At 40.3% G+C, this 27,783-nt stretch overlaps 6 protein-coding genes across 13 annotated transcripts; 3 read left to right on the top strand and 3 right to left on the bottom strand.

The window, feature by feature from the left end:
* The first annotated feature begins 3 nt into the window (after positions 1-3).
* LOC111777136 (isocitrate lyase) lies at positions 4-2,323 on the top strand. Of its 2 annotated transcripts, none has more exons than XM_023656597.2 (3): positions 4-173; positions 320-1,922; positions 2,000-2,323. In XM_023656597.2, exons 1-3 carry the CDS (start codon positions 144-146, stop codon positions 2,095-2,097), a joined length of 1,731 nt encoding a protein of 576 aa, XP_023512365.2. In that variant the 5' UTR covers positions 4-143; the 3' UTR covers positions 2,098-2,323. The 2 variants fall into 2 exon arrangements, with proteins under 2 accessions (XP_023512365.2, XP_086974745.1); XM_087118619.1 differs by having other exon boundaries at positions 104-243.
* LOC111777137 (syntaxin-132) lies at positions 2,117-6,410 on the bottom strand. 3 transcript variants are annotated; one of them, XM_023656600.2, is made up of 13 exons: positions 6,256-6,410; positions 5,658-5,771; positions 5,525-5,581; positions 5,402-5,450; positions 4,210-4,298; positions 4,053-4,126; positions 3,926-3,968; positions 3,790-3,850; positions 3,685-3,710; positions 3,520-3,597; positions 3,316-3,396; positions 2,718-2,783; positions 2,117-2,477 (listed from the first exon to the last, which is right to left on the bottom strand). In XM_023656600.2, the coding sequence occupies exons 2-13, from the start codon at positions 5,682-5,684 to the stop codon at positions 2,316-2,318; spliced, it is 813 nt and encodes a 270-aa protein (XP_023512368.2). In that variant the 5' UTR covers positions 5,685-5,771; positions 6,256-6,410; the 3' UTR covers positions 2,117-2,315. The 3 variants fall into 3 exon arrangements, with proteins under 3 accessions (XP_023512368.2, XP_023512366.2, XP_023512367.2); XM_023656598.2 differs by having other exon boundaries at positions 5,658-5,757; positions 6,256-6,389; XM_023656599.2 differs by lacking the exon at positions 6,256-6,410 and adding an exon at positions 5,988-6,238.
* A 2,634-nt stretch (positions 6,411-9,044) lies between these two features.
* Positions 9,045-14,141, top strand: LOC111777899 (homeobox-leucine zipper protein HDG2). 3 transcript variants are annotated; one of them, XM_023657634.2, is made up of 12 exons: positions 9,045-9,330; positions 9,543-9,709; positions 10,087-10,301; positions 10,387-10,504; positions 10,618-10,806; positions 10,906-11,349; positions 11,433-11,534; positions 11,604-11,804; positions 12,686-12,860; positions 12,943-13,214; positions 13,282-13,377; positions 13,467-14,141. In XM_023657634.2, exons 2-12 carry the CDS (start codon positions 9,602-9,604, stop codon positions 13,812-13,814), a joined length of 2,268 nt encoding a protein of 755 aa, XP_023513402.2. In that variant the 5' UTR covers positions 9,045-9,330; positions 9,543-9,601; the 3' UTR covers positions 13,815-14,141. The 3 variants fall into 3 exon arrangements, with proteins under 3 accessions (XP_023513402.2, XP_023513401.2, XP_023513403.2); XM_023657633.2 differs by having other exon boundaries at positions 9,419-9,709; XM_023657635.2 differs by having other exon boundaries at positions 9,046-9,330; positions 9,419-9,709; positions 10,025-10,301.
* Positions 14,142-15,350: 1,209 nt separating this feature from the next.
* Positions 15,351-17,028, top strand: LOC111777843 (thioredoxin domain-containing protein 9 homolog). 3 transcript variants are annotated; one of them, XM_023657567.2, is made up of 5 exons: positions 15,351-15,499; positions 15,636-15,724; positions 15,827-16,102; positions 16,393-16,551; positions 16,640-17,028. In XM_023657567.2, the coding sequence occupies exons 2-5, from the start codon at positions 15,701-15,703 to the stop codon at positions 16,820-16,822; spliced, it is 642 nt and encodes a 213-aa protein (XP_023513335.2). In that variant the 5' UTR covers positions 15,351-15,499; positions 15,636-15,700; the 3' UTR covers positions 16,823-17,028. The 3 variants fall into 3 exon arrangements, with proteins under 3 accessions (XP_023513335.2, XP_023513333.2, XP_086974892.1); XM_023657565.2 differs by having other exon boundaries at positions 15,359-15,514; XM_087118766.1 differs by having other exon boundaries at positions 15,368-15,507.
* A 708-nt stretch (positions 17,029-17,736) lies between these two features.
* Positions 17,737-20,499, bottom strand: LOC111777842 (septum-promoting GTP-binding protein 1). Its single transcript, XM_023657564.2, has 6 exons — positions 20,113-20,499; positions 19,921-20,041; positions 19,015-19,111; positions 18,888-18,927; positions 18,720-18,803; positions 17,737-18,521 (listed from the first exon to the last, which is right to left on the bottom strand). The coding sequence occupies exons 1-6, from the start codon at positions 20,410-20,412 to the stop codon at positions 18,357-18,359; spliced, it is 807 nt and encodes a 268-aa protein (XP_023513332.2). The 5' UTR covers positions 20,413-20,499; the 3' UTR covers positions 17,737-18,356.
* A 525-nt stretch (positions 20,500-21,024) lies between these two features.
* Positions 21,025-27,351, bottom strand: LOC111777723 (glutamate receptor 3.4). The gene is made up of 7 exons (XM_023657441.2): positions 27,105-27,351; positions 26,336-26,803; positions 23,313-24,649; positions 22,946-23,223; positions 22,228-22,259; positions 21,716-22,125; positions 21,025-21,629 (listed from the first exon to the last, which is right to left on the bottom strand). Exons 2-7 carry the CDS (start codon positions 26,652-26,654, stop codon positions 21,189-21,191), a joined length of 2,817 nt encoding a protein of 938 aa, XP_023513209.2. The 5' UTR covers positions 26,655-26,803; positions 27,105-27,351; the 3' UTR covers positions 21,025-21,188.
* Positions 27,352-27,783: the final 432 nt, after the last annotated feature.

Genomic DNA, 27,783 nt, shown 5'->3' with positions numbered 1-27,783 from the left:
ACTTTTACCCATCTCAGCTCGCCCTTTTTGTTCTTCCCCATTATAAATATAAGGCCATGGATGAAACCTTCTGCATTGAGCTGTGCTGAGCTGAGCTGAGCTGAGCTTTGTTGTTGTCGAGAAAGAAGAACCAAGTTCTGGCAATGGCTACCTCCTTCTCTGTTCCTTCAATGGTTTGTTTGAACATCCCCTGTTTTGGGATGTTTTAATTCATCAAAACGCGAAACCCAGAAGAAATTTGCTGTTAATTTACCTCCCAATTGTTGTAATTCATCAGAGAAGAATAGTAACTAATAGTTGAAATTTCTTGATGAAACAGATAATGGAAGAAGAAGGAAGATTCGAAGCGGAAGTTGCAGAGGTGCAGGCATGGTGGAATTCTGAGAGGTTCAAGCTAACACGACGGCCGTACACGGCAAAAGACGTGGTGTCACTACGCGGCAGCCTGAGACAAAGCTACGCCTCAAATGATTTAGCTAAAAAGCTATGGCGAACGCTGAAAACCCACCAAGCCAACAGCACAGCGTCGAGAACATTCGGAGCTCTAGACCCTGTTCAAGTGACGATGATGGCTAAGCATTTGGACAGCATTTATGTCTCCGGCTGGCAGTGCTCCTCAACCCATACCTCCACCAATGAACCAGGTCCGGACCTCGCCGATTACCCATACGACACTGTTCCGAACAAGGTTGAGCATTTGTTCTTCGCTCAACAGTACCATGACCGGAAACAGAGGGAAGCGAGGATGAGTATGAGCCGAGAGGAACGAGCCAAAACCCCTTATGTTGACTATCTCAAACCGATTATCGCCGACGGCGACACCGGCTTCGGCGGCACCACCGCCACGGTGAAACTCTGCAAACTATTTGTGGAGCGCGGTGCCGCCGGTGTTCACATTGAGGATCAGTCCTCTGTGACGAAAAAATGCGGTCATATGGCTGGGAAAGTCCTGGTGGCGGTTAGTGAGCACATCAATCGGCTCGTAGCGGCTCGATTGCAGTTCGACGTGATGGGGGTTGAGACAGTTCTCGTGGCTCGAACCGACGCGGTTGCGGCGACTTTGATTCAAACGAATGTTGATAGTAGAGATCATCAATTTATTTTGGGTGCGACGAACCCTAATTTGAGAGGGAAGAGCTTGGCTGGGGTTTTGGCGGAAGCCATGGCGGCAGGGAAAACAGGGGCGGAGCTTCAAGCGCTGGAAGATCAATGGATTTCCATGGCACAATTGAAGACATTTTCAGAATGCGTAACCGACGCGATCATGAATTCGAACGGAACAGAGAGTGAAAAGAGGAGGAAATTGGATGAATGGATGAACCATTCCAGCTACGAGAAATGCATATCGAACGAACAAGGTCGGGAAATCGCAGAGAAATTAGGGCTGAAGAATCTCTTCTGGGACTGGGACTTGCCCAGAACCAGAGAAGGGTTTTACAGGTTCAAAGGTTCGGTAATGGCGGCAATCGTTCGCGGTTGGGCTTTCGCGCCACACGCGGACCTAATCTGGATGGAAACGTCGAGCCCTGATTTGGTGGAGTGCACCACTTTCGCAAAAGGGGTGAAATCGGTGCACCCAGAAATAATGTTGGCTTATAATCTATCACCATCTTTCAACTGGGACGCATCGGGAATGAGCGATAAACAAATGGAGGAGTTCATCCCTACGATTGCGAGGCTGGGTTTCTGCTGGCAGTTCATAACGCTGGCGGGTTTCCACGCCGATGCGTTGGTGATCGACACATTTGCGAGAGACTACGCGCGAAGGGGAATGTTGGCTTACGTGGAGAGAATCCAAAGAGAAGAAAGGAACAACGGAGTGGACACACTGGCTCATCAGAAATGGTCCGGAGCTAACTACTACGATCGGTATCTGAAGACGGTTCAAGGCGGGATATCGTCGACCGCTGCCATGGGAAAAGGCGAGCAAAGTCCAAGCGATCGACACTGTGAAAGTGTTTAAAAACAAGTGATAATCGTTTTGAATTTTGATTTGCAGGGGTGACGGAGGAGCAGTTCAAGGAGTCGTGGACAAGGGCGGGAGCGGGGAACTTGGGAGAAGAAGGGAGCGTGGTCGTGGCGAAGTCGAGAATGTAAGAGGAAAGGAAGCAAGCTCTAAGAACAATAATAATTTCAATATTTGAATTTCAAGAATCAACCACTTTCAGTTTGGTTTTTTCAATGTGTTTGAATTTCAAGAATCAGCATTTTGCAATGTTCATTGTATTGTATTTTGTGTTTGATGGGTATCTATAAAGATATGGAAGATATCAACCATGAAACTGAGTTCATATGTTGGGTATCATTTCCATCGGTTACTTCTTCCATGGCTTCAGCACTGAGAGGACGATTATGAGTGCTATAACCAGCAGCAATATGATGGCGATCATCATGCATTTTCTTGATTTCTTTTGCAAACTTTTGGCTGTATGGAGTGCATCGGTTCCTGTTCGAACGTGGTCGACTGCGTTCGTTACCTACGTTGATGCAACAAATTCAGCTTAATCAACTTAGGACTTGGCAGTATTATGCACAAAAAAGAACATCAGACATGGTTGGATCACACAAACAAACTATAATAGCAATTACAAACAGAAGAATAACAACGGTAACGCAGATCCCTTTTCGAGTGGATTCTTTGCATTTTGAAGCGAAATCATCCTCGAACGTGATCGAACGACGAAAACTAAGTATGCATACCAAGAAGTAGGACCAACCTGGTTTTCTATGTTGTCCAGAATTTCACTCTGGGCTTCCACTAAAACTGCCATGTCAAGGTAAACCTGACCAAGAAAAGAGAAACATATAACACTGTCGAGAAACCAACCTTGTAACTCCCGAGTAAATGTGTGAAATTCCACATTGGTTGAAGAGGAGAATGAATCATATTTTTTATGAGGGTCTGGAAACCTCTCCCTAGCAGAGGTGTTTTAAAAACCTTGAGGAGAAACCCAAAAGGGAAAATTTAGAGAGGACAATATCTGCTAGCGGTGGGCTTGAACCATTATAAATGGTATCAGAGTCAAACGCTGGGCGATGTGCCAACAAGAAGGCTGAGCCCCAAAGGGAGTGGACACGAGGCGGTGTGTCAGCAAAGACACTAGGCTCTGAAAGGGGTGGATTGGGGGGTCCCACATTGATTGGAGATGGGAACGAGTGTCAGGACACTGGGCCCTGAAGACGGTGGATTGTGAGGTCTCACGTTGGTTGGAGAAGGGAACAAAACATTCTTTATAAGGGTGTGGAAACTTCTCTCTAGCAGACGCGTTTTAAAAACCTGCTAGCGGTGGGCTTGGGCCGTTACAAAAGGTATACCTGATGCAATTCTGAGAGCCTTTTCTCAATTTCTTTAACCGCGTCATGTCGCTCCTGAATTTCTTCCACGGTACTGATAACCTGCATCAATGTACAGATCATAAAATCATGAATAGCCACAGTTAATCAAACAAACAGGGACGCAGTTCGAAGATATACTTTCTAGTGAACAATAAACGTAAGAAACTGTACTCAAGAACGTACCATTCCTCGTCCCATATGTTCAAATGCATTCTGGAATATTTGTTCACTATTTCCAGTTTCTATAAGTTCATCAATCATCTAATATAGTCATTAAAATTCTGATCAGCACAACAAAATTTCGGTTCGTTCTTAAATTTCAAGTCTAGACTTGAAAGTTCAGCTTACCGTCTCATCTGGTCGGGTACCGGTAACTACACGATAAAGTTCATATTAGAAAAGGATAACCATGACATATCTACACACAATCAATCATGAACAAGAAATTTGAACCTGTAATCACTCGTCGTTCCACGACTTCACGGTACTCGTCTTGAATTCTTTGACGAAGGGCCTGAAACGTGATACGAGGATTGAGAGGTGAAGGTAAAGAATCATATCAAATAATAACAAGGAGAGTTCAGAATACCTGAAATTCTATCATCAAATCCTTGAACTTTTTTGTTAAGGAACTGTCATTCAAAGATTAATTCAACTATGAGGAACATTATTAATCCAAGAAAAGCATTAAGAGTAAGATGTCGTGGGTAGCAGACTTTGTCATGTTCATTCTTGCTCTGTCAATGGCTGTTCCCTTTTGGCACCCAGGCTTCTGCCTATTGGTCAAGTTCTGGAGAGAAGAGAAGTGATTAGTATGCAACTGTTCATCAAATAATTGAGAACTGGAAAATCTTCGAGCAAGTCTAGTGTTACATCTTTATTTAGAGCTTCCAGCTTCCCTTTGACATTGCGAGCTATTTTTCCCACTTCATCGATATCCTTTTCCATACGCTTCTTGATAGCTGAAATGTCAAGAACACTTAGAGCAATAAGAACAAGTATTCATAGGAGCCTTTGGATGTGAGATCCCATATCGGTTGGAGAGGGGAACGAAGTATTCCTTATAAGAGTGGGGAAACCTCTCCCTATGTTTTAAGACTGTGAGGCTGATGGTGATACGTAACGGGGCTAGCAGTGAGCTTGGGCTGTTACAAATGGTATCAGAGCCAGGCACTGAGCGATGTGTCAGTGAGAACGCTAGGCCCCCAAAGGGGTGGATTGGGTGATTCTACATTGGTTGGAGAGGGGAACAAAGATGCGTTTTATAACCGTGAGGCTGACAATGATATATAACAGATCAAAAGGGACAGTATCTGCATGTGGTGGGCTTGGGCTGTTACAAATGGTATCAGAGCCAGACACTAAGCGATGTGTCGGCGAGGACATTGGGCCTCCAAGTGGGTGGATTGTGAGATCCCATATTGATTGGAGAGGGGAACGAAATAGTCTTTATAAGGGTGTGAAAACCTCTCCCTAATAGACACATTTTAAAATCGTGAGACTGACAGCGATACGTAACAGGCCAAAACGGACAATATCTGCTAACGGTGGGCTTCAGCTGCTACAAATGGTCAGAGCCAGGCACCAAGCGATGTGTCAGCGAGAACACTGGGCCCCAAGGGGGTGGATTATGAGATCCCACATCGGTGGGAGTGGGGAATGAACCATTCCTTAAAAAGGTGTGAAAACCTCTCCCTAGTAAACGTATTTTAAAACCGTGAGACTAACATCGATACATAACAAGTCAAAACGAACAATATCTGTTAGCGGTGGGTTTGGGCTGTTACAAATGGTATCAAAGCCAAGTACCGAGCGATGTGCCAGCAAGGACGCTAAGCTCCCTCCCAAGGGGGGTGGATTGTGAGATCCCACATCAGTTGGAGTGGGGAACGAACCATTCCTTAAAAAGGTGTGGAAACCTCTCTCTAGTAAACGCAGTTTAAAACCATGAGACTGACGTCGATACATAGCAAGTCAAAGCGAACAATATCTACTAGCAGTAGGCTTGGGCTGAACCAAACTTTTTCTCTATGCTACTCAACATAAAACAAGGAGACATACTTACCTTTCATCTGTGATGCTTTTGTAGCAGCCTTTGATTCCTCATTAGCATCCTATAAACAAGTTCATAATCAATCCTCCTAAATTCAAAGACTTATTAATCCAACTCAAAAGGACTCTTACACACCTTGAGTTTGATAAGAAGCCCAGAAAGCTTATCTACTTGTACCTCAACCTCTTGTATCTAAATTCAAACAAGGAGAATGACTATAAATAAAAGAACAAACATGATATACAACAAAGAGTGTCCATGGTTACACCTGCTTATTGAAGGCCTCCATTCCCATGTCAGAATTGCTAAGCACAACTGGTGTTCCCTTCTCGATATCGATATCTCTCGATACCTCGCCTTTGCCATTGCTAACAAACGAGTCCTTAGATAAACAACATGATATACAATAAGTTACAATCAATTTCATGAAATGAAACAAATGAAACAAATGAAACCATCTGGGGATTATTTGTCAAATTTCCAGACACAACAAGACATGAACTATCATTCATTAATTTCTCCAAAAGTACTAAATTCTCATGGAACAAGAACAGAGAAAACAAATTACAGAAAACCCAGAAACCAAAACAGAAATTACCGTGAGCAAATCGTTCATCTGGATCAAAATCACAGCCCCAGACAAGAAAAAAGAGTAAAAAACAAGGAAGTGAAGAAAGGGCAGGGCAGAGGAAATGGAGGAATAATGGGTTTTGGGTTACAAAATTTAAAATGTATTACGTTTCTACCATGTTGGGCAAACCAGGGCAGCCGGCCGTAGAAAAGAGTTAGAACCAAAGATGGCAAGAAACGGACACAGCAGAAAACAAAGCGGTTACATTAAAATTACGAAGTCAATCCATTTATACCTTTCGGAGTATTTTATGAGCTCTCTTCGTTTTTGTTCTGCGATTTTAAATTCTCCTCGATGCATTTGAAGGCTTGAAGCTGCCGTTTCACGTTAAAACCCACACCAAACCCACACCAAACCCACACCGGACCTTTCTGTTCTTAGATTTTATCGTTTATATCTCGTTTTTCTCGTAGGTTAAACTTGTTTGATGATAAAAGTCCCACGTCGACTAATTTACGAAAGGAATGTGGGTTTACATGTGAAATACTAATTTGATTAATAGTCAAATATTAAAAATAGTATCTATTTAGTTTTTAAATTTTATGATGATTAAACAATGGGCCGAGTTCTGATCATTCGGCCTCCAATGGGCCTATATTCTCTGGTAAATGGGCTTTATTTGGCCCAATAAACTACTGTTTTTACTTGATAATTTCACCGCGGTGCATTAAGAAACTTGGTGCGGTTAAAGTCGAGATTTTACTTTTGAGTTATCGGCTTATGGGTGAAAGCAACTTGCCTTTACCCTCAGGCACATGCCAGCTCATGCGAATGAGACCCAATCCAGTGCCCCTTCTTCATATTCCCCGACCCGACCCGACCCGACCCGACCCGAACCGGGCCCAATCCAGTTATCACGTCAATTTATGAGGTTACTATAATTTGTAAGTGAGATCACATGACTTCCGATTGTATTGTATATATTTCGTATAATTTAATTTTTAAATAAATAAATAAATAAAATAATGGACGTGAAATAAATTCAAATTAAATAAGGAAAAAATAGGAATGGAATAATGAATAAATAGAAGTGGGTGAGGCTGAAGTACGAGGAAATGTGTTAATTACTGAAATATAATAAATTTCTGAATGGAATGGACGATGATTTTGTGAATAAATATTGGACCATAATCAATTAATTACTTAATTAATCAAATCATTCAAAGCATTGTCGTCGAAGTATGTGATGCGGGGTTAGGTGTTGTTAGCGTTATCTAGGAAAGACTGTGCTTGAAATTAGAAGTGAAAAGTGTACGAAAATTTATGCTTATTGAATATAGTATTGTTCTTGTTCATGTCGATTTTATGTATCACATGATGTGAATGTATAACGTCACATATTAAGCCATTTTAGATGCACGTGAGATCGTAAGTTCAAAGTTTCTCGTCTTACCCGACTAATAATATATATATATATATATATATATATATATATGAATTTTGAGTTGCATATTGTTGAAAAATGATAGGTGTTTAATGTTGTTTGTTTGTTCAAAAGAGAGAGGAAGGTGGAGGGGAGAGTGAAGAGTGCATGAAGGAAATAAATAGGGTTTGGCATGCACACCCCGTTGCTCAGAGTCATTAAATACTCACAAGGGCTCATGCCACCCACTGCTTAAGCCCCCTATCCCCATCACTCACAATACTCGACCCTTAAGGGAGTTGGATTGCGAATCTTACATCGTTTGGAGAAGAAAACGAATCACTCCTTGTAAGGGTGTGAAAATCTCTCCCTATTAGACGCGTTTTAAAAACCGTGAGGCTGACGACGACACGTAAAAGTCAAAACGAACAATATCTGCTATCAGTGGACTTGTGATGTTACAAATACCCTTAAGTCTAAAAAATTATCCTTACAGTCAGTTTTGAATGAAAAAGGTGAGTTTCTTCGTAGAAAAATATCATTTATCTTTAGTAATTGTTTAAAAAATACCTATAAAATCTAAAAAAATACACATTAATACTCTTTACCCTTATAATTTTTTTTACAGTAAATATATAGACGAAAACTGTCTATTAAAGCTTCATAAATTATCTACAAACATTTTTTTACCGTGAATAATAATAATGGGATAATTCTTTTTTCCACATAGAAATAATTATTTAAAGATTTGATGTTTTTGAGCTTCATTTATTCCACCAAAATATTTATTACCACAGCCAATATCTTCTAAATTCATCCCCTTAATTAATTCTATTTATCTCACATTTAATACCCACTTCAATCCTTAATCTTACGTTTCTAAACTACACTTTTTTTTTTAATTTATATTTTCAGTTGAAAAATTACATTTATTGGAAAAAAAAAAAGAAAATAAAAGGTTTATATGATAATGTGTTCGAAATGTAATCGTAATACGACTTTTTCATGTTAATCGATAATTTTGTTGTCCATTTACGACAATTCACATTTAATACATTATCTGATAAGATCAAATTAAAAAAAAATGTGAGATCTCGAGAATCACATATAGATACAACGTTTTACAAAAATTAGTGTACGATTTCACAAAGATCTGAAATAGACACGTTAACCAAATTACACCAAACCAACATAAATATATAACTTAACAACGAAGGTATTGTACTGATAACATCTTTTAAATCAAAACCGTTCAAAGAATCGTTAAACAAAGTTTTTGCAATGGATAAAATTAATCTTTAAATGAAGTTCATAATTAACCTAACTAAACTATTTTTTAGCATCATTGTGATCATTATACAAATAAATTAGTGTCTAATCAATGAAATTAACATAATTTGTGTATAGTGATCTTCATACTTAATAATACATATGCTTGGTTTATGTATACCCAAACTCATTTACATTAATCTTGAACAAGTATAACTCAACTGATTAAGACGTATATTCTCGATCATAATGAACGGAACGAAGAACGAAGAACGAGTAGGATGAATAAGATTAATAATGTGATATATGGGAAAAGGGTTTGGTAGCCGTCATTCGTTGTTCTACCATATACACACTCTCATAAGGACTGAAATTAATCTACAAACTTTCTCTCTCTACAATTACACCTCTTTCGCTCTCCATTAAATGCAATACCATCCTCTCTATACGCTCTGCAATAACTCCTCTTCTCTTCTCACTCTCCTTCCTCCATCACTTCCCTTCGCCCTTTCTTCTTCTTCTTCTGCAAATCATCTTCTTCCTCCACAAACCCTAAACCCTGTTTCTGTCGCCTAAAAATCCAATCTTTTTCCTCTTTTTCACACTCCCACAACTTTGGACATGTTCATCTTCCAAACGCAGCAAAACCCAGATCAGATCTGAAGCCCTTTCACTAGGGTAAGCTTTTAAAAATGATTTTGACTAAAAAAAAGTTCAATTTTTTTTTATCAAAGTTTGTACCTTTTTGTGATTTTTTTGGGTGCAGATAGGAGAGAGAAAGAGAGAGCATTTTGGGATATTGTCTGAGATCTTCGTGGTTGTTTATGAAAATCTCATCTGGTTTTCCTGTCGGATTCTGGGTTCTGTCCTAATCTCCACCTAATTTATAGGCTATTTTTTAGAGAGAGAAACAGAAGTTTAAGATTACAAGGAGCTGCTTGTGTTCAATATGCCCGCCGGAATTTTGACACCGGCGAGAAACATGCCGTCGATGATTGGAAGAAATGGGAATAATGTTGGTGGATTTGTCTCTACTTCTGGCCTTGTTCTTTCTCAGGTTTGTATTTTTTTTATTTTTGTGTTTAAATCTTGAGAGATTTTCATACCCTTTTTCTATTAAAAAAAAAAAAAACCTTTTTTTTTTTTTTTTTTTTAATATTTGACTTTATAAAAGAAAATTTATGTTCTTTTTGGTAATTGTGAAAATCTTAATTGGTGGAGAGAAAAAGAGAGGGGAAAAAAGAAAAAAAAAACCCCTTTTGATTTTAGGCGATATTCCAAGAACTTGGGAGGAAAAAAAAAAAAAAAAAAACATTTTTGTCGGATTAGTTTATGGGATGGAAATTGAACCTAATTGCATTGGTGTTGTTAGATTGAAAAACCATAAGCTCTTCTCTACTACGGAATCTTAAAGATCTGTAGAAAATGTTCCAGTCAAGCATGATGGACGGTCAGCTCCTCCCCTTAGACATGCCTCAAAACACTTCTAAAAGCGATCTTGCTCGAATCCGGGACGATGACTTTGATAGTGCCACGAAATCGGATAGCGATAACAACCACGAACTTGTATCTGGTGATGACCAAGATCCTCGTCCTAAAAAGAAGCGGTACCATCGTCATACTCAACATCAGATCCAAGAAATGGAAGCGTAAGTCTCATTAAGTTTAGTTGTTAATGAGCTATGTTGGAATTGGTTTTGGATTATTATTGATTTGTTTTTGTTTGCGGTATAGATTCTTCAAGGAGTGTCCTCACCCTGATGACAAACAAAGGAAGGAATTAAGCAGGGAATTGAACTTGGAGCCTTTACAAGTTAAGTTTTGGTTCCAAAACAAACGCACTCAAATGAAGGTAACTAAAAACAACAAAACCAAAGCTCCCAAAAGACACCCTTGTTTTTTGTTACCTTAAAACGTGTTTGGTTTGGTTTGGTTGAGACATTTGAGCTGCCTTTCGAAAAGCAGAATCAACACGAGCGGCATGAGAACACCCAACTCCGAACAGAAAATGAGAAGCTTCGAGCCGATAACATGAGATATAGAGAAGCTCTTAGCAATGCCTCATGTCCTAATTGCGGCGGCCCTACTGCTATTGGTGAAATGTCTTTTGACGAACATCATCTTAGACTCGAAAACGCCCGTCTTCGCGAAGAGGTAATTTAATTTTATGTCAACTATTTAGTTTTTGAAAATTTCGCCTCTTTTAAAAAAATAACGTTAACCCTTTACATATTTTGGCTGATTGCCTTCTAGATCGATCGCATTTCAGCCATTGCTGCGAAGTACGTAGGCAAGCCAGTAGTGAACTACCCTCTACTTTCTCCACCGGTTCCATCTCGACCACTAGAGCTGGGAATGGGCAACTTCGGACCACAACCCGGCCTTGGAGGAGACATCCATGCCTCCCCTGGTGACCTGATCCGATCAATCAGCGGCCCGATCGAGGCCGATAAGCCCATGATCATCGAGCTTGCAGTTGCAGCCATGGAAGAGCTAACTAGAATGGCTCAGATGGGTGAGCCATTGTGGATGACTAGCCTGGATGGTTCGACCCATGTGCTCAATGAAGATGAGTACTTGAGAACGTTTCCTCGAGGCATTGGCCCTAAGCCTGCAGGGTTTAAATGTGAAGCCTCTCGTGAATCTGCCGTTGTCATCATGAACCACATTAACCTCGTGGAGATTCTCATGGACGTGGTAATTAATTATGAATTTTTGTTAAATAACGTATTAATTAATTGATTATTAACATGATTTTGGCTTAATTATGATTATGATAGAATCAATGGTCGACTCTATTTTCTGGAATTGTGTCTAGAGCTATGACGCTTGAAGTATTATCCACGGGAGTTGCTGGAAATTACAATGGAGCTCTACAAGTGGTATGCATATTAATTACTTGCTCGTTATATTAAATTACTACTAAATTCAAAAACTTTAACCTTGTCTAGATGACATCCGAGTTTCAAGTTCCATCGCCACTAGTCCCGACCCGGGAGAGCTACTATGTTCGATATTGCAAGCAGCACGGGGATGGGACATGGGCAGTGGTGGACGTTTCATTGGATGATCTGCGCCCTACCCCCGGAGTTAGATGCCGAAGAAGACCTTCCGGTTGTTTGATCCAAGAAATGCCAAATGGTTATTCAAAGGTGATTTTTTTTTTTTTTTTTTTGAGGAGAATAATAAAGGAAAATTTAAGGTTGAGGATTGTTGGAGTGAGTAACACGTGACTAATTTAGAGAATGATCATGTATTTATAAGTAAGGAATATATCTCCATTGGTATAAGGTCTTTTGGAGAAGCCCAAAGCAAAGTCACAAGAGCTTGTACTCAAAGTTAACAGTATCGTACTATTCTAGAGAGTAAAGAGTTGTGGTTCTTATACTACCCCTTGTTGGTCCTGAGGGACGGAGGAAGCTAGGTTAGTCGAAAGATGGTTATCGGTTCAAGGACGCAATGTGCCCTCTTTTTTCAAGGTAAGAAGGTATAGAGAAAATACCTCGAGCTAATGTTCGAGTACCAGGCGCTACGACGCTGAAGCAAAAGGGTACCTGTACCCGAAACTGACACAAGTGGGTAGGTAGAGAATACCTAGGGGTGAGAGAGTAAAGGGTACCTGTACCCGAAACCGACATAGGTGAGTAGGTAGAGAATACCTAGGGGCGCGATACAACTCTCTCTCCTTCAACAAAAGGGTAGCTGTACCCGAAACCGACACAGGTGGGTAGGTAAAGAATACCTAGGGGAGCGAGACAACTCTCTCTCCTTCAACAAAAGGGTACCTGTACCCGAAACGACACAGGTGGGTAGGTAGAGAATACTTAGGGGTGCAAGACAACTCTCTTTAAGGAACTCGGCAAAATAGCCTTATAACTTCGAGAGAAGGGGTGCCTCCTTACAAAGGGGGTCGTAGTGACCCGGCCCGGGCGAAAAGGGGTGCCTCCTCACAAAAGGGATCCGAGTGACCAGGCCCATGCGATTGTTTACCAAAAACACAGGTTCCTAATTATGTGTTTTTTTTTTGTGGTAGGTTACATGGGTCGAGCATGTTGAGGTGGACGATAGAGGGGTTCATAATCTTTACAAGCAGCTGGTGAGCTCCGGCCAAGCTTTTGGGGCCAAACGGTGGGTTACAACCTTAGATCGCCAATGTGAACGGCTTGCCAGTGCCATGGCCACCAATATTTCCACCGGTGATGTTGGAGGTAATCATATTTTCCTGATCAAAATGATAATAATATCAACAATATTCGTTACTTTAACGGTGGATTTTGAAATTGAATTCAGTTATAACGAATCAAGAAGGAAGAAAGAGCATGTTGAAGCTAGCTGAGAGAATGGTGATAAGCTTCTGTGCTGGAGTGAGCGCCTCCACAACCCACACATGGACTACTCTGTCTGGTACGGGTGCCGATGACGTTCGAGTCATGACCCGAAAGAGCATCGACGACCCCGGAAGACCTCCGGGTATTGTCTTGAGTGCTGCAACTTCCTTCTGGCTTCCTGTTCCGCCCAAAACAATCTTCGATTTCCTCCGAGATGAAAATTCTCGTAGCGAGGTATTCAAATTTACCGTAACTCATCAATTCAAAAACATCGAACACTGAGTGCTTCTAATTCTTACAGTGGGACATTCTTTCCAATGGTGGAGTCGTTCAAGAAATGGCCCATATCGCCAACGGCCGCGACACTGGCAATTGTGTTTCTCTCTTACGTGTAAACGTAAGTTATTTTATCAATTTCGATCAAATTTATAAGAGACTGCAATAATGTAACTGAATAACTCTAAAAAAAACCCGAACTTTTTGTAGAGCACGAATTCGAGCCAAAGCAACATGTTGATCCTGCAAGAAAGCTGCACGGACCCAACAGTGTCGTTCGTCATCTACGCACCGGTTGACATAGTAGCGATGAACGTCGTCCTCAACGGTGGAGATCCCGACTACGTAGCGCTTCTCCCCTCAGGGTTCGCCATTCTCCCTGATGGCGGCGGTGGAGAGGGGGTTTCCGGTGGGTCGTTGCTGACAGTTGCATTTCAGATACTGGTGGATTCGGTGCCAACGGCCAAACTGTCACTTGGATCAGTTGCAACAGTTAACAATCTGATTGCGTGTACGGTGGAGAGAATTAAAGCGTCATTATCATGTGAGGCTGCGTGACCAAAACTGGAAACTTTTGTGGTTGTTAGTTATATTAGAAGAGAGTATGGAACGAGGGAATTAATTTAAGTGTTTGGGAGAAGTCAAGAGCGCACCCTGCTCCAAACAAAACAAAACAAAACATGTTTTAGGGGTTCGGGCATTGACTTCCTCGGACAGTGTAAAAGCTGAAACCACAAACAACAAAAAAAAACAACCTTGGAAAGGGACTGTCTTTAGTAAACCTTGTATTTTCTTTGCATATTGTTATTAACTACCTATTGTGTTTCGAACGATGATTGACGTGTATTATTTCTCTTACGATCAAGAACGAAGGTTTAAGATTTATATCCATATACTCTACTTGTTATAAAAAAATCACGGGTTTGTCCTTTTAGTTCATTGATTTTTTTTTTTTTAGTGCAATAAGTGGAACCATGAACATTTCAATTGCTAATTTTAACTAAAGAAGTGTGAGATCCCACGTTGGATGAATGGAGGAACGAAGCATTCCTTGTAAGTGTGTGAAGATCTCTCCCTAATAGATGCGTTTTAAAATACCGTGAGGCTGACAATGATACGTAACGGACGAAAACGGACAATATCTGCTAGTAATAGACTTGGGCTGTACGAGCGAGGACACTGGGCCTCCAAATCTCTCCCTAATAAATGAGTTTTAAAATACCGTGAGGCTGACAATGATACGTAACGGACTAAAACAGACAATATTTGCTAGCAATGGACTTGGGTTGTTATAAATTGTATTAGAGTTAAACATAGGGCGAGATACGAGCGAAGATACTGGGCCTCTAAGGAGGTGGATTGTGAAATCTCACATTCGTCAGAGAGGGGAATGAATCGTTCGTTATAAGGGTATGAAAACTTCTTCCTAGTAGACGCACTTTAAAAAAATTGTGAGGCTGACGATTATACATAACAGACCAAAATGAACAATATTTACTAGTAGTAGACTTAGATTATGTCAAATAAGGTTGAATTATGCTCGTTTTGACAACAATCGTAAGTTCGGTTAGTTATAACCATAATTACACAATTTTTAAAAAGTAAAGGGTTATATTTGAAGAAGTATAAATCATAAATGGATATAATAAAGTTTGAAGTATGACAATTCATGGTGGGTTTCTTTAATTGTATGATTTTATTTTTATTTTTATTTTTATTTTTGGAAATTATATAATAAAAATTCATTAATGCTTTCTAACTCAACGCTTTTCTATTTGCTTTTGTGCACTTTATTACTCAATACCTTTCATTACTCCGTACGATGCCGTTTTAGATTGCAATAAATGATAAATACTTCTTCCATTTCGCAAATTAATTATGCATTTATTTTTATCAATTTCTCTCCCTTCTAACAGAAAAACATTAATGTGATTAGTTAAAAAAAAAAAAAAAAAAAAAAAAAAAAAAAAAAAAAAACACAATGTTTGTTTGCATTAAATTAAATAAATAACGGTAACCAGACCGAGGCATACTGGGTGGCTCGGTTGGTTTAATTCCTAATTCGGCGTGGGGAATTACTTAGGCCGAATTGAACCGGTTCGGTTGGACAAACCCTCATCCTCCTCACTCGTACAATACAGAAGGGCTGGGGCTTCTTCACTTCCAGATCTGTCCTCCTCTCCTTCTCTTCCCCTGATTTGTTTCTGTTCGTTTGGCCATTCTTCTTTCTCCTCAACATTCTGGTAACAAGGCAACTTGTATGGTTCATTACGATCTTGAATACTCCGATTTTGTTCTTTTCTGATCGAATTCAGTTTTTTTATGTGTAAATCTCTTCTTTCGAATCTGACGATTTGATTGTGTTTGGTTTTGCGACAGGTTGATTTTGCTTCTCGAAACGGTTGGAACATTTTGCGAGGGGGTTGTCTTCCAGCTTGTGGAAAATGGAGAATTCGATAGTTCAAGAGGCACTGTCTCGGCCTTTTATACGTAAAACGCTATTTCTGTTGTTGTTTGTAGATGATTGATTGATTTTTTTTTTTTTTTTCCGTTTTTTTTCTTTGGTTCAGATAGTGGAAAAGCAAGTGCTGACAGTGGCGAAGGCCGTGGAGGATAAGATCGATGACGAAATTGCAGCTATAGATCGTCTCGACCTCGATGATTTGGAGGCTTTGAGGGAGCGGAGATTGCAGCAGATGAAGAAGATGGCGGAGAAGCGTAGTCGATGGATCTCTCTTGGCCACGGCGAATACTCTGAGATTCCGGTCGAGAAGGACTTCTTCTCCATTGTCAAGGCTAGTGATCGCGTGGTCTGCCACTTTTACCGTGACAATTGGCCCTGTAAGGTAGGTTAGGTTCTACCAGTTAGCTTACTTAATCAATTATCGTTTGAATTAGTGTGCTCAATTGGATATTTTTCCCACTTAATTGTTCAAGTCGGTGATTTTTTACGGATTGTTCTTGCAATCTTTTTAGTTTTTCCAATGTCTACCAGTTAGTGCAATGATCAAATATGGCCAGGAATATGAGACATGAGTTCATTTTTATTGATGCCTCTGGTTTCTTTTTCTTGTGCATATTGTTTTCAATCTATTGCATTTAAGGGAAACGATGCATGTTCATTTACGAATCACAGGTTATGGACAAGCACTTGGGTATTTTGGCAAAGCAGCATATTGAGACGCGTTTTGTCAAAATTAATGCCGAGAAAAGTCCATTTCTGGCTGAGAAGTTGAAGATCGTTGTTCTTCCAACCCTTGCTCTTATCAAGAATGCAAAAGTGGATGATTATGTGGTATGCCATTTATGATAACACACCAGTGATTACTGAATTATAGTTCATGTCCTTTTAACAGTTCCCCTCACTCATGTGAATCTATTAGGTGGGATTTGATGAGCTTGGTGGAACTGACGAGTTCAGCACAGAGGAATTGGAAGAGAGGTTGGCAAAATGTCAAGTCATCTTCTATGAAGGTGAATCGTCCATAAATGCTTCAAAATCTAATGCACAAACCAGGAGAAGTGTGCGGCAAAGCACAAGATCAGACTCATCAGATTCGGAATAAATTAACATTTCAGGTCTGCGAGGTTCTGTTCATATCTCACCCCTTGAATGCAAATTTTTACTTATCTCTTAAGTTCTTGCAGTAGCTGTTTTTTAGAAAGATAAAGTTCTTGGCTACAAAAACATGAAATCATCTTGTGTACTTAATGGGTATCTCACCCCTTGAATGCAAATTTTTACTTAATGAGTATCTCTTAAGTTCTTGCAGTAGCTGTTTTTTAGAAAGATAAAGTTCTTGGCTAGAAAAACATGAAATCATCTTGTGTACTGAATCATGTGGGGGAGTCCTATGGACCCAGCAGTTGCATTTTTTTGTGTTTGATCTGATTTCAAACCCTCTCCCCCTCCCCAAGTTGTTCTTGTATATTCCAAGTTTCAGACGAAAGTTTGACGTGAAAAAAGAGCTAGATTTTCTTGGCCATTCGATCGAGTTTATTTTAACGAATATGATTGAACGATATATGATTCTAGTATGTAACATGTAAGGTCAATGAGTTGATCGCATTAAAATCGATATGGTTATCAAACAAGGCCTTAAGTTTTGCAGCCTTCATTAATAATAACTAAGATTTTGATCCCAATAGGCGATTTGGTTGTCTTTTCTCTCTGTTTCTTGGTGGAATCAAAGAATTGATAGGAAAAGTGAAGTCTTAAGTTTAGAACATATTCATTACATTGTTAAAAGTAGTTCATATATATGTAAAGGTCTATTTGAAATGACGTTTTCTAACCGCTTGGAGGTGCTACTGTAATGCTTTCAAATGAACTTCGATTCTGAATGGAGATTGAATTATTTGATACCGTAAGCTCTATCTTTGCATTATGAATATCGTTAATGATAAAAGAGGCTCTATTAAACCATAGCAAGATGACTGTTTCATAATAATTTAAAAAAATCAACATACTCTTAGTAACTTGTAGATATAAATGTTGGGTACTTATTCTCATACATCCAATAAAGATAATTTTCCATAGCAGCCTCATTGCTTTCTCTTGATTTACACGACTCGACTCGCCTAGCCACAGGGGTGGGCTATGATTGAAGAAGACTTATTGAGTTTTAACCATGACTGACTTTCTAAAGCTTAAGGACAAAACATTATTTGATCACATCAAGCAATGACATCTAACTGCTGTTGAATTTGACAGACACTTCAGTGTTCTCGCCTAAGAGAAGATGTTGAGCGTGATAAACAGATATTCATGGAGTTAGAAGATCTAAACTTCTTGAAGGGATTCAATACTCAATAGCTGCTGCCTTTGCAATGACATGCCTGACCTGGTTCCCATGAACTGTAACCCAAGTGTGCTTGTTCTTTTCTTATTGTCTTATTGCTTTTCTACAACCTTGGTGCAGTCCAAAATGCAGATGCATTTCGACTTGAGGAGACGGGGGCTCGACGCCGCTGCCTTTCTCCGCTACACCGGACACGGTTGTTCAAGCAATGTTGACAGTTTATCCTTGTGCAGGATGGTTTGGTGAGTTTCTGGTGAGTTTCTTGAGAACCAAATTGGCTATGTAGAGTGGATGGACTCTAGAAATCAATTATAGGCTCTCCGACTGTTAAGTTGCGCTCGACGGTCCATGGCAGGTCGAAGAGCTTTGCTGTGATGAACTTAAAGATCTTATTGACATTGATGTTGTAAGTTGAACTGGAGAAGAACAATGTAGCATTCAGTGCCTTGGCGTAAGCTCGTGCCTGTCAAAACAAGGAAATCATGAGACATTCTATGAGATCCTACATCCATTGATGTTGGCGTAGGCTCTTCCTCTCCTTAAGAGACAGTTTTAAAAACTTTGAGGGGAAGCCTGAAAGGAAAAACTCAAAGAGGATAGTATCTACTAGCGGTGAGCTTGAGCTGTTACGCTTAGATCAAAGCATGATTTCAATTCTTACCTCGTTTGCAATTGCCCATTGCAAATCAATAGGGAGTTGGATGAAATCATCGAACTTTGTTCCTACCAACACTGGAATCGCTCTCTGCAAAGAAAAGAGCTTTGAACGGACAAAAAGAAATTCAAAACTTCATTTTAAAAACGTTATCAAACGGGTCCTAAACTATACCTGATTATACTTTCGAGCTTGTCTATACCACTTTACAATGCTGCAAACCAAAGGGAAAAACCTTATGTTTAATTCTTCCCATTCATGAAGACCAAAGTCATTAGATCAAAACAGAAACAAGCCTCACCCGGTTAGAGTACGCCTACTTGTTAGATCAAACATAAAAAGAATTGCCACAGAGTCCTTACACGCCGTTGGAATGTAATCTTGAGATTTCTTATCACCTGCATCCACATCCTCATAACGTTCTTACACAAATTTGAACACAAAACTACGTTCTAATATCATTTAAGCTGATGGGTTTAGGTTAATTTAGTCGAAATGGTAATTGTTTGTGTAACGGCCCAGATCCACCGCTAGCAGATATTGTCCTCTTTTGACTTTTCCTTTCGGGCTTCCCCTCAAAGCAAAGCCATGAGAGCTTCTGTCCAAAGAGGACAATATCGGATAGTGATGGGCCTGAGTTGTTACAAATGGTATCAGAGCCAGACACTGGACTATGTGCCAGCGAGGAGGCTGTTCTCCAAATAGGGTAGACACGAGACGGTGTGCCAGTAAGGACACTGGCTCCAAAGGGGGTGGATTTGGCAGCTGTTCTCCAAATAGGGTAGACACGAGACGGTGTGCCAGTAAGGACACTGGCTCCAAAGGGGGTGGATTTGGCAGGGGTCCCAAATCGATTAGAGAAAGGGAAGAGTGCAACGAGGACACTGGGCTCCGAAGGGGGTGGATTGTGATGTCCCACATTGGTTGGGGAGGAGAACAAAACACCCTTTACAAGGGTGGTATGAAAACCTTACGCGTTTTAAAGCCGTGAGGGGAATCCCGAAAGGAAAAACCCAAAGAGGAAATTTGTCGAGAATTGTTGGGAGGGAGTCCTACATTAGCTAATTGATCACGAGTTTATAAGTAAGAATACATCCATTGCTACGAGGCATTTTGGAGGAAAGTCCAAAGCAAAGCCACGACAACATGCTATCAAACTCATGCCCTTAATTTAGTCATAGGATCGAAGATTGGAAGGTGTAATTACCTCCCACTTCCCAAATGCTATAAGAAATTCTTGCTCCTCTAACCAAAAGTGTTTTGTCCATCAAATTCAATCCTGTCTGCTCACTCCTTCCTTCATCCAATTCATTCCCAACATATTTAACCTTCAAAACAGACAATAAAAAACAAAACTCAGAGACCAACCAAAACGCCAACAAAACAAAATCAAGCTTACCAGAAAACTTGTCTTTCCAATTTGGCTATCACCCAACAGGCTAATTTTCAAAGACACCAAATCTTTGTCCAGGCCATGATCATGGCACACGGATGGTGTTAGAGTCTCCGCCGCAAACCCAGCATCCTCGACAACCGGAGAAGCCGCAGTGGCATCATCGGGCACCGCAGGATACGCCTTAGGCTTGGTGGAGCTGTAACAAGCAAGAATCGAGTCCAAAAATTGGCCGGCGTGGCGCTTGAGAGCGGTCTGCCGCTTAACGCTTAGGCGGAGAGGCTGTTTCCGGCAAGGTTGAGGCATCGTTGGGAAAACGTTATGGATGGCCTGGAGTGAGAGATTGGATTGGTCTCCCGGCCATGAAAATGGGATTCTGAAATGTTGGCGGTATTCATTGCAGGGCAAGGAAGAACCAAGAAGGGTATTTTTAGAATATTAATTTTTTCTTTTTCTTTTTTAAATATATTTTTTTAAAATTTTAACGACATTTTAGCTATGAATGTGACGACTTTGTCGGATCGGCGGTTTACCGGTTTAATGTAACAAAACCAAATGTCCAAATTGAATTGGGAGATTCAAATGTTGATGACAAATTCCACGTGTCAAAATCTCATTCTGCTGACGTAAACAAACCTTTGCCTCAGACCGTTGATCATCCTACCATTGACACGTGGAATTTCTTTAATTAATTTCTTTAATAAGTTTTCTGTTATTTTTGTTTCATTTTCTTTTTCCTACTGATCATTTATATATTTTTTTTCAAACATTAAGCTTTTAAATTAGATTTTATTTTATAACTATTTTTTCAAAATATTAATAATTTTATTTCGAAACCGACCATAAGAAATATTTTTTAATTTTTTAAAAAGTTAGAATATTCTCGACATTTTTAAAAGTTTAAAGGTATTTTTTAGATAAATTATAAACAAAAATATTTTTATTAATTTGACGAAAAAGAAAATTGTAATTTGATATCTTAGTTTGTATGACAAAAGAAAGAACTGATCTAACCCAAGAAAGAAAGCCATTCTCAAATTTCTTTTGCTTTCTCAAATACTATATATATATATATATATATATCAAGGTGGTGAATCAAGGTGGGCCTCTGAGCTCTGGCTAGCTTGTTTGTTCTCACTGGCTTTTCTTTTAAGCTTGCCTTTGATTTCTGCTTCTTTTTTATCTACAAAGTGTATGAAGCTGGTAGTACGACTAAGGCGTCTCGTCCTAACAGGTTCGATATCCTCGACTTCAGGCTGGGTTTCGGGGGTAAATCTTCGGTATTGGAATAGTACTCGAAAGAAGAATATGGAAAGAGCAATAAAGCAGGCAATGCCACAGATTAGGAACAATCCCCAAAAGCTACTTAGTGATAGTTGGTTTACGTTGACTTGGTTTAGGCTCATTGAACACTCGGTTCGTGACAGCCATTTGTCGTGGATCTTTTGAAGATCGCCGTTCTCCGAGAGTTGAAGAATGGCTGTTGATAAATCAACTGCAAGAGGAGAGTCTCTTTGGAATGCCTAACACACAAAGTACACATTTTCTATATGAATAACAACACATTTTCAAGTATACAATCATGGAGAAGAGATGGATTAGTACTTACAAATCCCCATCCACTTTTGGTGAACTCCTGTCCGACCGTCCTGAATATGCAGTTCGTCCCAGCCAAGAAAAGCTCGACGTAAGGAAGCTCATCAACGATGGCAGCTACCCCGCCATTCCCCGGTCCACGTCGAAGAGCATCGGCATATTCCTCCTGATTTTTCAGTTTAACGATCCTAGAAGCTGCTATACTCAGCTCATTAATCAGATAATTCAATGCAAATGACCCTTCTTGAACTCCAATGGCATCTGTGCCAGAGATTAAGCTATCAATCCCTTCGATCTTTGATGTTAGCTGCTGCACCGTTAAGATCGACGTCAAACTAGCTGTGTAGCTCGAATTGATAATTAACACGACGAAGAGCCATATTATCAGCACCAGCCGTCCGAGGGTGCTTACGGTGTTTTCCTCTGCACCAAGAACAGTAAAAGAAAAAGGTCAGAAGTTCTGAGTGTATATATTGTAATAAGATCAATGAAGAAATCATGGGCGCTTGAGCAGAAGGAACTTACTGTGAGAAAAGAACATTGTCGAGAAACTAAACCTGCAAGAACGAAAAAGTTTCACTCTAAGATCTTAAAGAAGTCAGTGAGCAGCAAAGCAAGATTCAGCCATACAAAAGACTTTAAGCTAAATGGCAAGCTAAGAGCTAATGGATTTCATTGGCCTTGGTTAACGCAGTTAGCTAATGTAATAACCCAAGCCCACCGCTAGCCGATATTGTTCCCTTTGGGTTTTTCCTTCCGGGTTTTCCCTCAATATTTTAAAACGCGTCTGCTCCACTCCCTTGTAAATAATGTTTCGTTCCCTTCTCTAACCGATGTGGAATCTCACAATCCGCTCCCCTTGGGAGCCCAGTATCCTTGCTGGCACTCTACCCGATGTCTGGCTCTGATACCATTTGTAATAGCCCTCATGGAGGTGGATTGTGAGATCCGACATCGGTTAGAGAAGGGAACGAAACATTCTTTATAAGGGTATGGAGCAAACGCATTTTAAAACCTTGAAGTAAGACCCGGAAGGAAAAGTTCAAAGAAGACAATATCTACTAGCAGTAGGTTTCGGCTATTACAGCTAGATTACCCTTATCGTACCATGCTGAATCATGGATTGGTCAAAGGTAATGCCTAAAGACTCTGCAGAAATCTTCATATCAGACCATTTACTGAAGTCTAAAATATGTTCTTTGAGCAAATTAAAAGCCTCAGTAATGAGTTTAACCATACTAACCAGAATATTGTAATGAGTTGTTGCCTCGGCGGACCACGGAACTCTTCGTTGGTCCGGTGCTCGAGAATCCAGACAACAGCTCCAACAAAAATGAAGAATATGGCAGTGACAGCCCACATTTGAACAGTAAACGGCCTGAGAAAAGCCCACGGACTGGATTTCTCCTCGTTGACGACGGTAACGACAACGAGTCCCGACTCCATAAATGGCTGTGTGAAGTCCACAATCTTCGTCCTATTCGTTACAATCGTAATATCTCCAACAGCTGCATCATATTTCTGAAGATGGAAGAAGATCATCAAGATAAGCATTATTCAAATGTGGAACCAAAGATAAAAGAAAGGAAGAAGCAAAGCCAAGTACTCACATTCTGTGAAACTTCATATACAAGATTGCTGTACTCAGGAGTGTCTTTTCCATCTCCATATAATATATATGTGCGAGGAACTGGATAAGGCAACAAGTTTAAGGCAGCTTCAAAGACATCTATACAATACCCTTTAACCCCTGGAGGGTTCTTGTCTTTAGATACAAACGCTTTGTAGCTCACACGGTTAGGTACTACAATTTGCAATGGTTTCCCGTTGTGCGGGAACACCCATCCTCGAGGAACGCTCGTTACTTCACCGGGCCATATTACACTGTATAGATGGTTATTTGGGGAAGCATTAAGAGGCTTTGTATACAGATTCTCTGGTGCAATAGTTGATAAACCCGAATGATTCGACCAGTAACCGATTCTACGTGTACCAGTACCCCCAATGTTGAGGATATCATAAGCTGGATGAATCAAATTTCTGTCATCACCAAACTGAATTCGTCCACTTACACCCGTGAAGTTCGTTCTCTTGATTGTCTGTAAGAGTTGTTCGCCGCCATTAAAAACTCGAAGTGATTTTAAGTGCAGTATGCTACCATTGTTTTCACGTAGCTTGGGGTCAGTAGAAAAGGATATATGTCCACCTTCTTTAAGAAACGTGTCGAGAGCACGGGCTGCTAACCAAACAGAGTCGTATGCGTAGAGTGCATAAGAGTTGAAGCTTGAACTCTTCTTATACTTTAGTCCTTTCCATTTGGAGACAAAATTTTTCTTCAGATCGCTGTCCGGGGTGTGGTGACGAAGAGCTACAACACCCTGTAACTGATTCATGATATCAGGACTATTTGTTTCAAAAGAATCAAGAAAAGAAGGAAGCCAATCTGTTGCAATCCAGACATAGCCACTGCTCATCATCTGAAGTTTCTTAGCTAATGAAAACACTGATAAACCAGTGTCGGGATTGACATGTACGACATACACCCGAGATTCCATCAGGTTTATCGAAACCAACAATTCACTTATTACGCTATTGGGGGATCCAGGAGAGAAAGCAGCCTTATAAGAGATCCTGGCTCGTTTCTTTGCCAAGGCGTCACTCAATGCCGATATCCCGCTCCTGCCATTATCATCATCTACAAAGATGGCAACGACCTCTCTCCATCCGAAATAATCTACCATATCAGCAATGGCGTTCATCTGGAAGTGATCACTCTGTGTCGTCCGAACGAAATACGGGTATTGCAGTGCAGATAAAGTGGGATCTGTAGCTCCAAATGATAGAAGAGGTATATGGAGTTCACTAATAACATGGGAAATGACATGAGCAATGCCTGAAGATTGTGGCCCAATAGCAGCAACTACTTCATCTTCCATCATCTGCATGGCTATATACATGTTCAAGGAATCAAGTGTTACCCTTTGTTATTCTCTCTTATGAGAAAGACCAAATGGGAGATGAGAGGAGGAAGCATCATCTACGTATAACATTTTTCCAATATCCTAAAACTTGAACTATTAGATTAGGCAAGCCTCTTCTTTTTACTTCATTCATAACAATATTTTGAGCAAAATGGAAGAACATGTAAGGGCGTATAAAAAAAACAAAAAAAAAAAACCAGTCACACGAGAAACAACCCATTCTTTATAAGTGTGTGAAAACCTCTTCCTACCAGACGCATTTTAAAAACCACGAGGGGAAGCACGAAAGGGAAAGCTCAAAAAAGAAAATATCTGGTAGCGGTGGGTTTTGGCTTGTAACGGCTCAGATCCACCGCTAGCAGATATTGTGGGACATCACAATCCATCCCCCTTCGGAGGATGCTAGAGGAAGGTTTCCACACCCTTATAAATGGTGGTTTGTTCTCCTCCCCAACCAATGTGGGACATCACAATCCACCCCCTTCGGAGCCCAGCGTCCTCGGACATCACAATCCACCCCCCTTCGGAGGATGCTAGAGGAAAGTTTCCACACCCTTATAAATGGTGGTTTGTTCTCCTCCCCAACCAATGTGGGACATCACAATCCACCCCCTTCGGAGCCCAGCGTCCTCGCTGACACTCTTACCTTCCTCCAATCGATGTGGGACCGCCTCCAAATCCACCCCCCTTTGGGGTCCAGCGTCCTTACTGGCACACCGCCTCGTGTCTACCCTCCTTCAGGGAACAGCGAGAAGGCTGACACATCGTCCGGTGTCGGGCTCTGATATCATTTGTAACGGTCCAGATCCACCGCTAGCAGATATTGTCCTCTTTGGGCTTTCCCTTTCGAGCTTCCCCTCGAGGCTTTAAAACGCATATGCTAGAGGAAGGTTTCCACACCCTTATAAATGGTGGTTTGTTCTCCTCCTCAACCAATGTGGGGCACAGGGCTGTTACAAATGGTATTGGAGTCAAGCACCGAGCATGTGCCAGCGAGGAGGCTAAGCCCCGAAGGGGGTGGACACAAGGCGGTATGCTGGCAAGGACGATGGGCCCCGAAGGGAGGTGGATTGGGGGGTGGATTGGGTCCCACATCGATTGGAGAAGGGAACGAGTGTCAGCGAGGATGCTAGGCCCCAAAGGGGGGTGGATCGTGAGACCCACATCGGTTGGGGAGGAGAATGAAACCTTCTATAAGGGTGTGGAAACCTCTCCCTAGAAAACACGTTTTAAAAAACTTGAAGGAAAGTCCAAAGAAGACAATATTTGCTAACGGTGGGCTTTAGCTATTACACTGACGCTTGGTATCGAATCTAACAATTCCCAAAACTTTGCACAAATCTCTCAACCTTCCAAAAAAAATGTAAGCTAATAGAACAGTGATATGGAATATAATAGTGGATATGCTTCGTAATGCAAGTAAATGAAGCTAATTCCAGACGATAGGATGAGAATCAAAGTGGAAATTAGACAAGCACGTCAGCTCAAGCTATGCATTCTTGAGAATCCAGAATCATTCTCTACCCTTGATGCCTAAACTATCAAACAATTTACCAAAATAAGAAATTGCTACCACAGATAGAAGAGAAACCATTTGACATATCTACAGCCAATTGAATCAAATGTAGTAAAGAGGATTATATATAGAGTACCTTCCACTGTTCCAAGAAATCCACTGCAGTTCGTGTCATGTAAGATCAACTTCAGCTTTGTTCCAGTAAGAACACTGTTATCGGCATTGACATCGTCCACGGCAGCTAAAATCGCAGGCTGTGCCGACCTTCCAATGACTGAATCAAGAGTGAACAGAACTCCAACGTTCAACACCCTCGGATTCGAAGAAGAAACGCTTGTGTTTTGAGAGACACCAATACCAATCACTCCCAAAGGCATCCATATCTCAAAGAACAATGCAAGGATCAAAGCTCTGGTTCTGACCCAATGGCCACTCCTAATCCAAAACACCTTCATTGCTCAAGAAAACTGAACAAATTGATTCCCTAACCACAACCAAATGAGGATATCAAACTCCTCTGAACAATCCCGGCTGGAGATGAACTCTACAAGCCATCATCAGCATCTTAAAATTCCCCTTTCATTACAGCATAAATCCAAAGCTCCTGAAAAGAAAAATGAGATTAAACAACACCTTCACAACAAACGAAGAACAAATGAAATCGAAGTCCCAAGCCTAGCCAAACAAAACCAGCCTCAGAATAATCAATACCCACTTGGGGCTATCTCATACCACACTCAATCAAGCAATTGATACTCAGTAGCATCAAAGATTTCTTAGCATTACCAACAAAACCCCCATTACCAATAACACTAAAACCACAAATCAATTCCACAAATCTTCAGAAAAAAAAAAAACAGGTTGATTCATCAAAAACAAATTACGCTCAAAGAACTGAGAATTACCTGAAAGGCTTGAAGTTCATGAAATTGGAGATAGAACTTCGGAAGAAACGGATTGGAGTTGAGAAAAGAGCTCAAAAATGGGAAAAGGACAACTTCAACTTCTGGTTCTTATACTCTTCACTCTGTGCGAAGAACAGAATTCACAATCTCTCACAACAGTGTTGACATCTCAAGAAAAGAATTATTCTCACACCCCAACTTTCCGCTCCTTCTTTCACTTCCCCCTCTACTATCAAATTAAGCTTAACATAGCCGCCTTTCTCATCAATCGTAGCCAATTTGGATAAAAAATTCCATCCTAATTAATAACAACAATAATAATAATAATAATAATAAACAAATTTTAATACGAAAATTAAATTAAATATTTGGGTCAATGGCAGCCTTAATCCCATTTACTAGGTGTCTTACATGTGAGGTATTTTGTACTATTTATTATTATTATTATTATTTTTTTAATAAAAGGTTTAATTAATTAACTCCTACTTTATTAATATACAAAAAGAATTATCTTATTTTCAATAAATAAATTAATTACCATAGGCATACTATTTACTTTATAGTAAAAATATTTTAGAATCTTTTGCCTGATTCTTTGATTTGAGTGTTACATATTATATATTATGTTAACTTAGGAGTATTATTCAATTATTTTAATGATTGCATAGACTTAAAATAT

Source organism: Cucurbita pepo, chromosome 16 (assembly GCF_057944985.1).
Source record: "Cucurbita pepo subsp. pepo isolate OVF chromosome 16, ASM5794498v1, whole genome shotgun sequence".
In the NCBI taxonomy this organism is placed as follows: Eukaryota; Viridiplantae; Streptophyta; class Magnoliopsida; order Cucurbitales; family Cucurbitaceae; genus Cucurbita; species Cucurbita pepo.
Note: the sequence above shows the minus strand (reverse complement) of the source record. Positions and strands in the feature narration are given on the sequence as shown.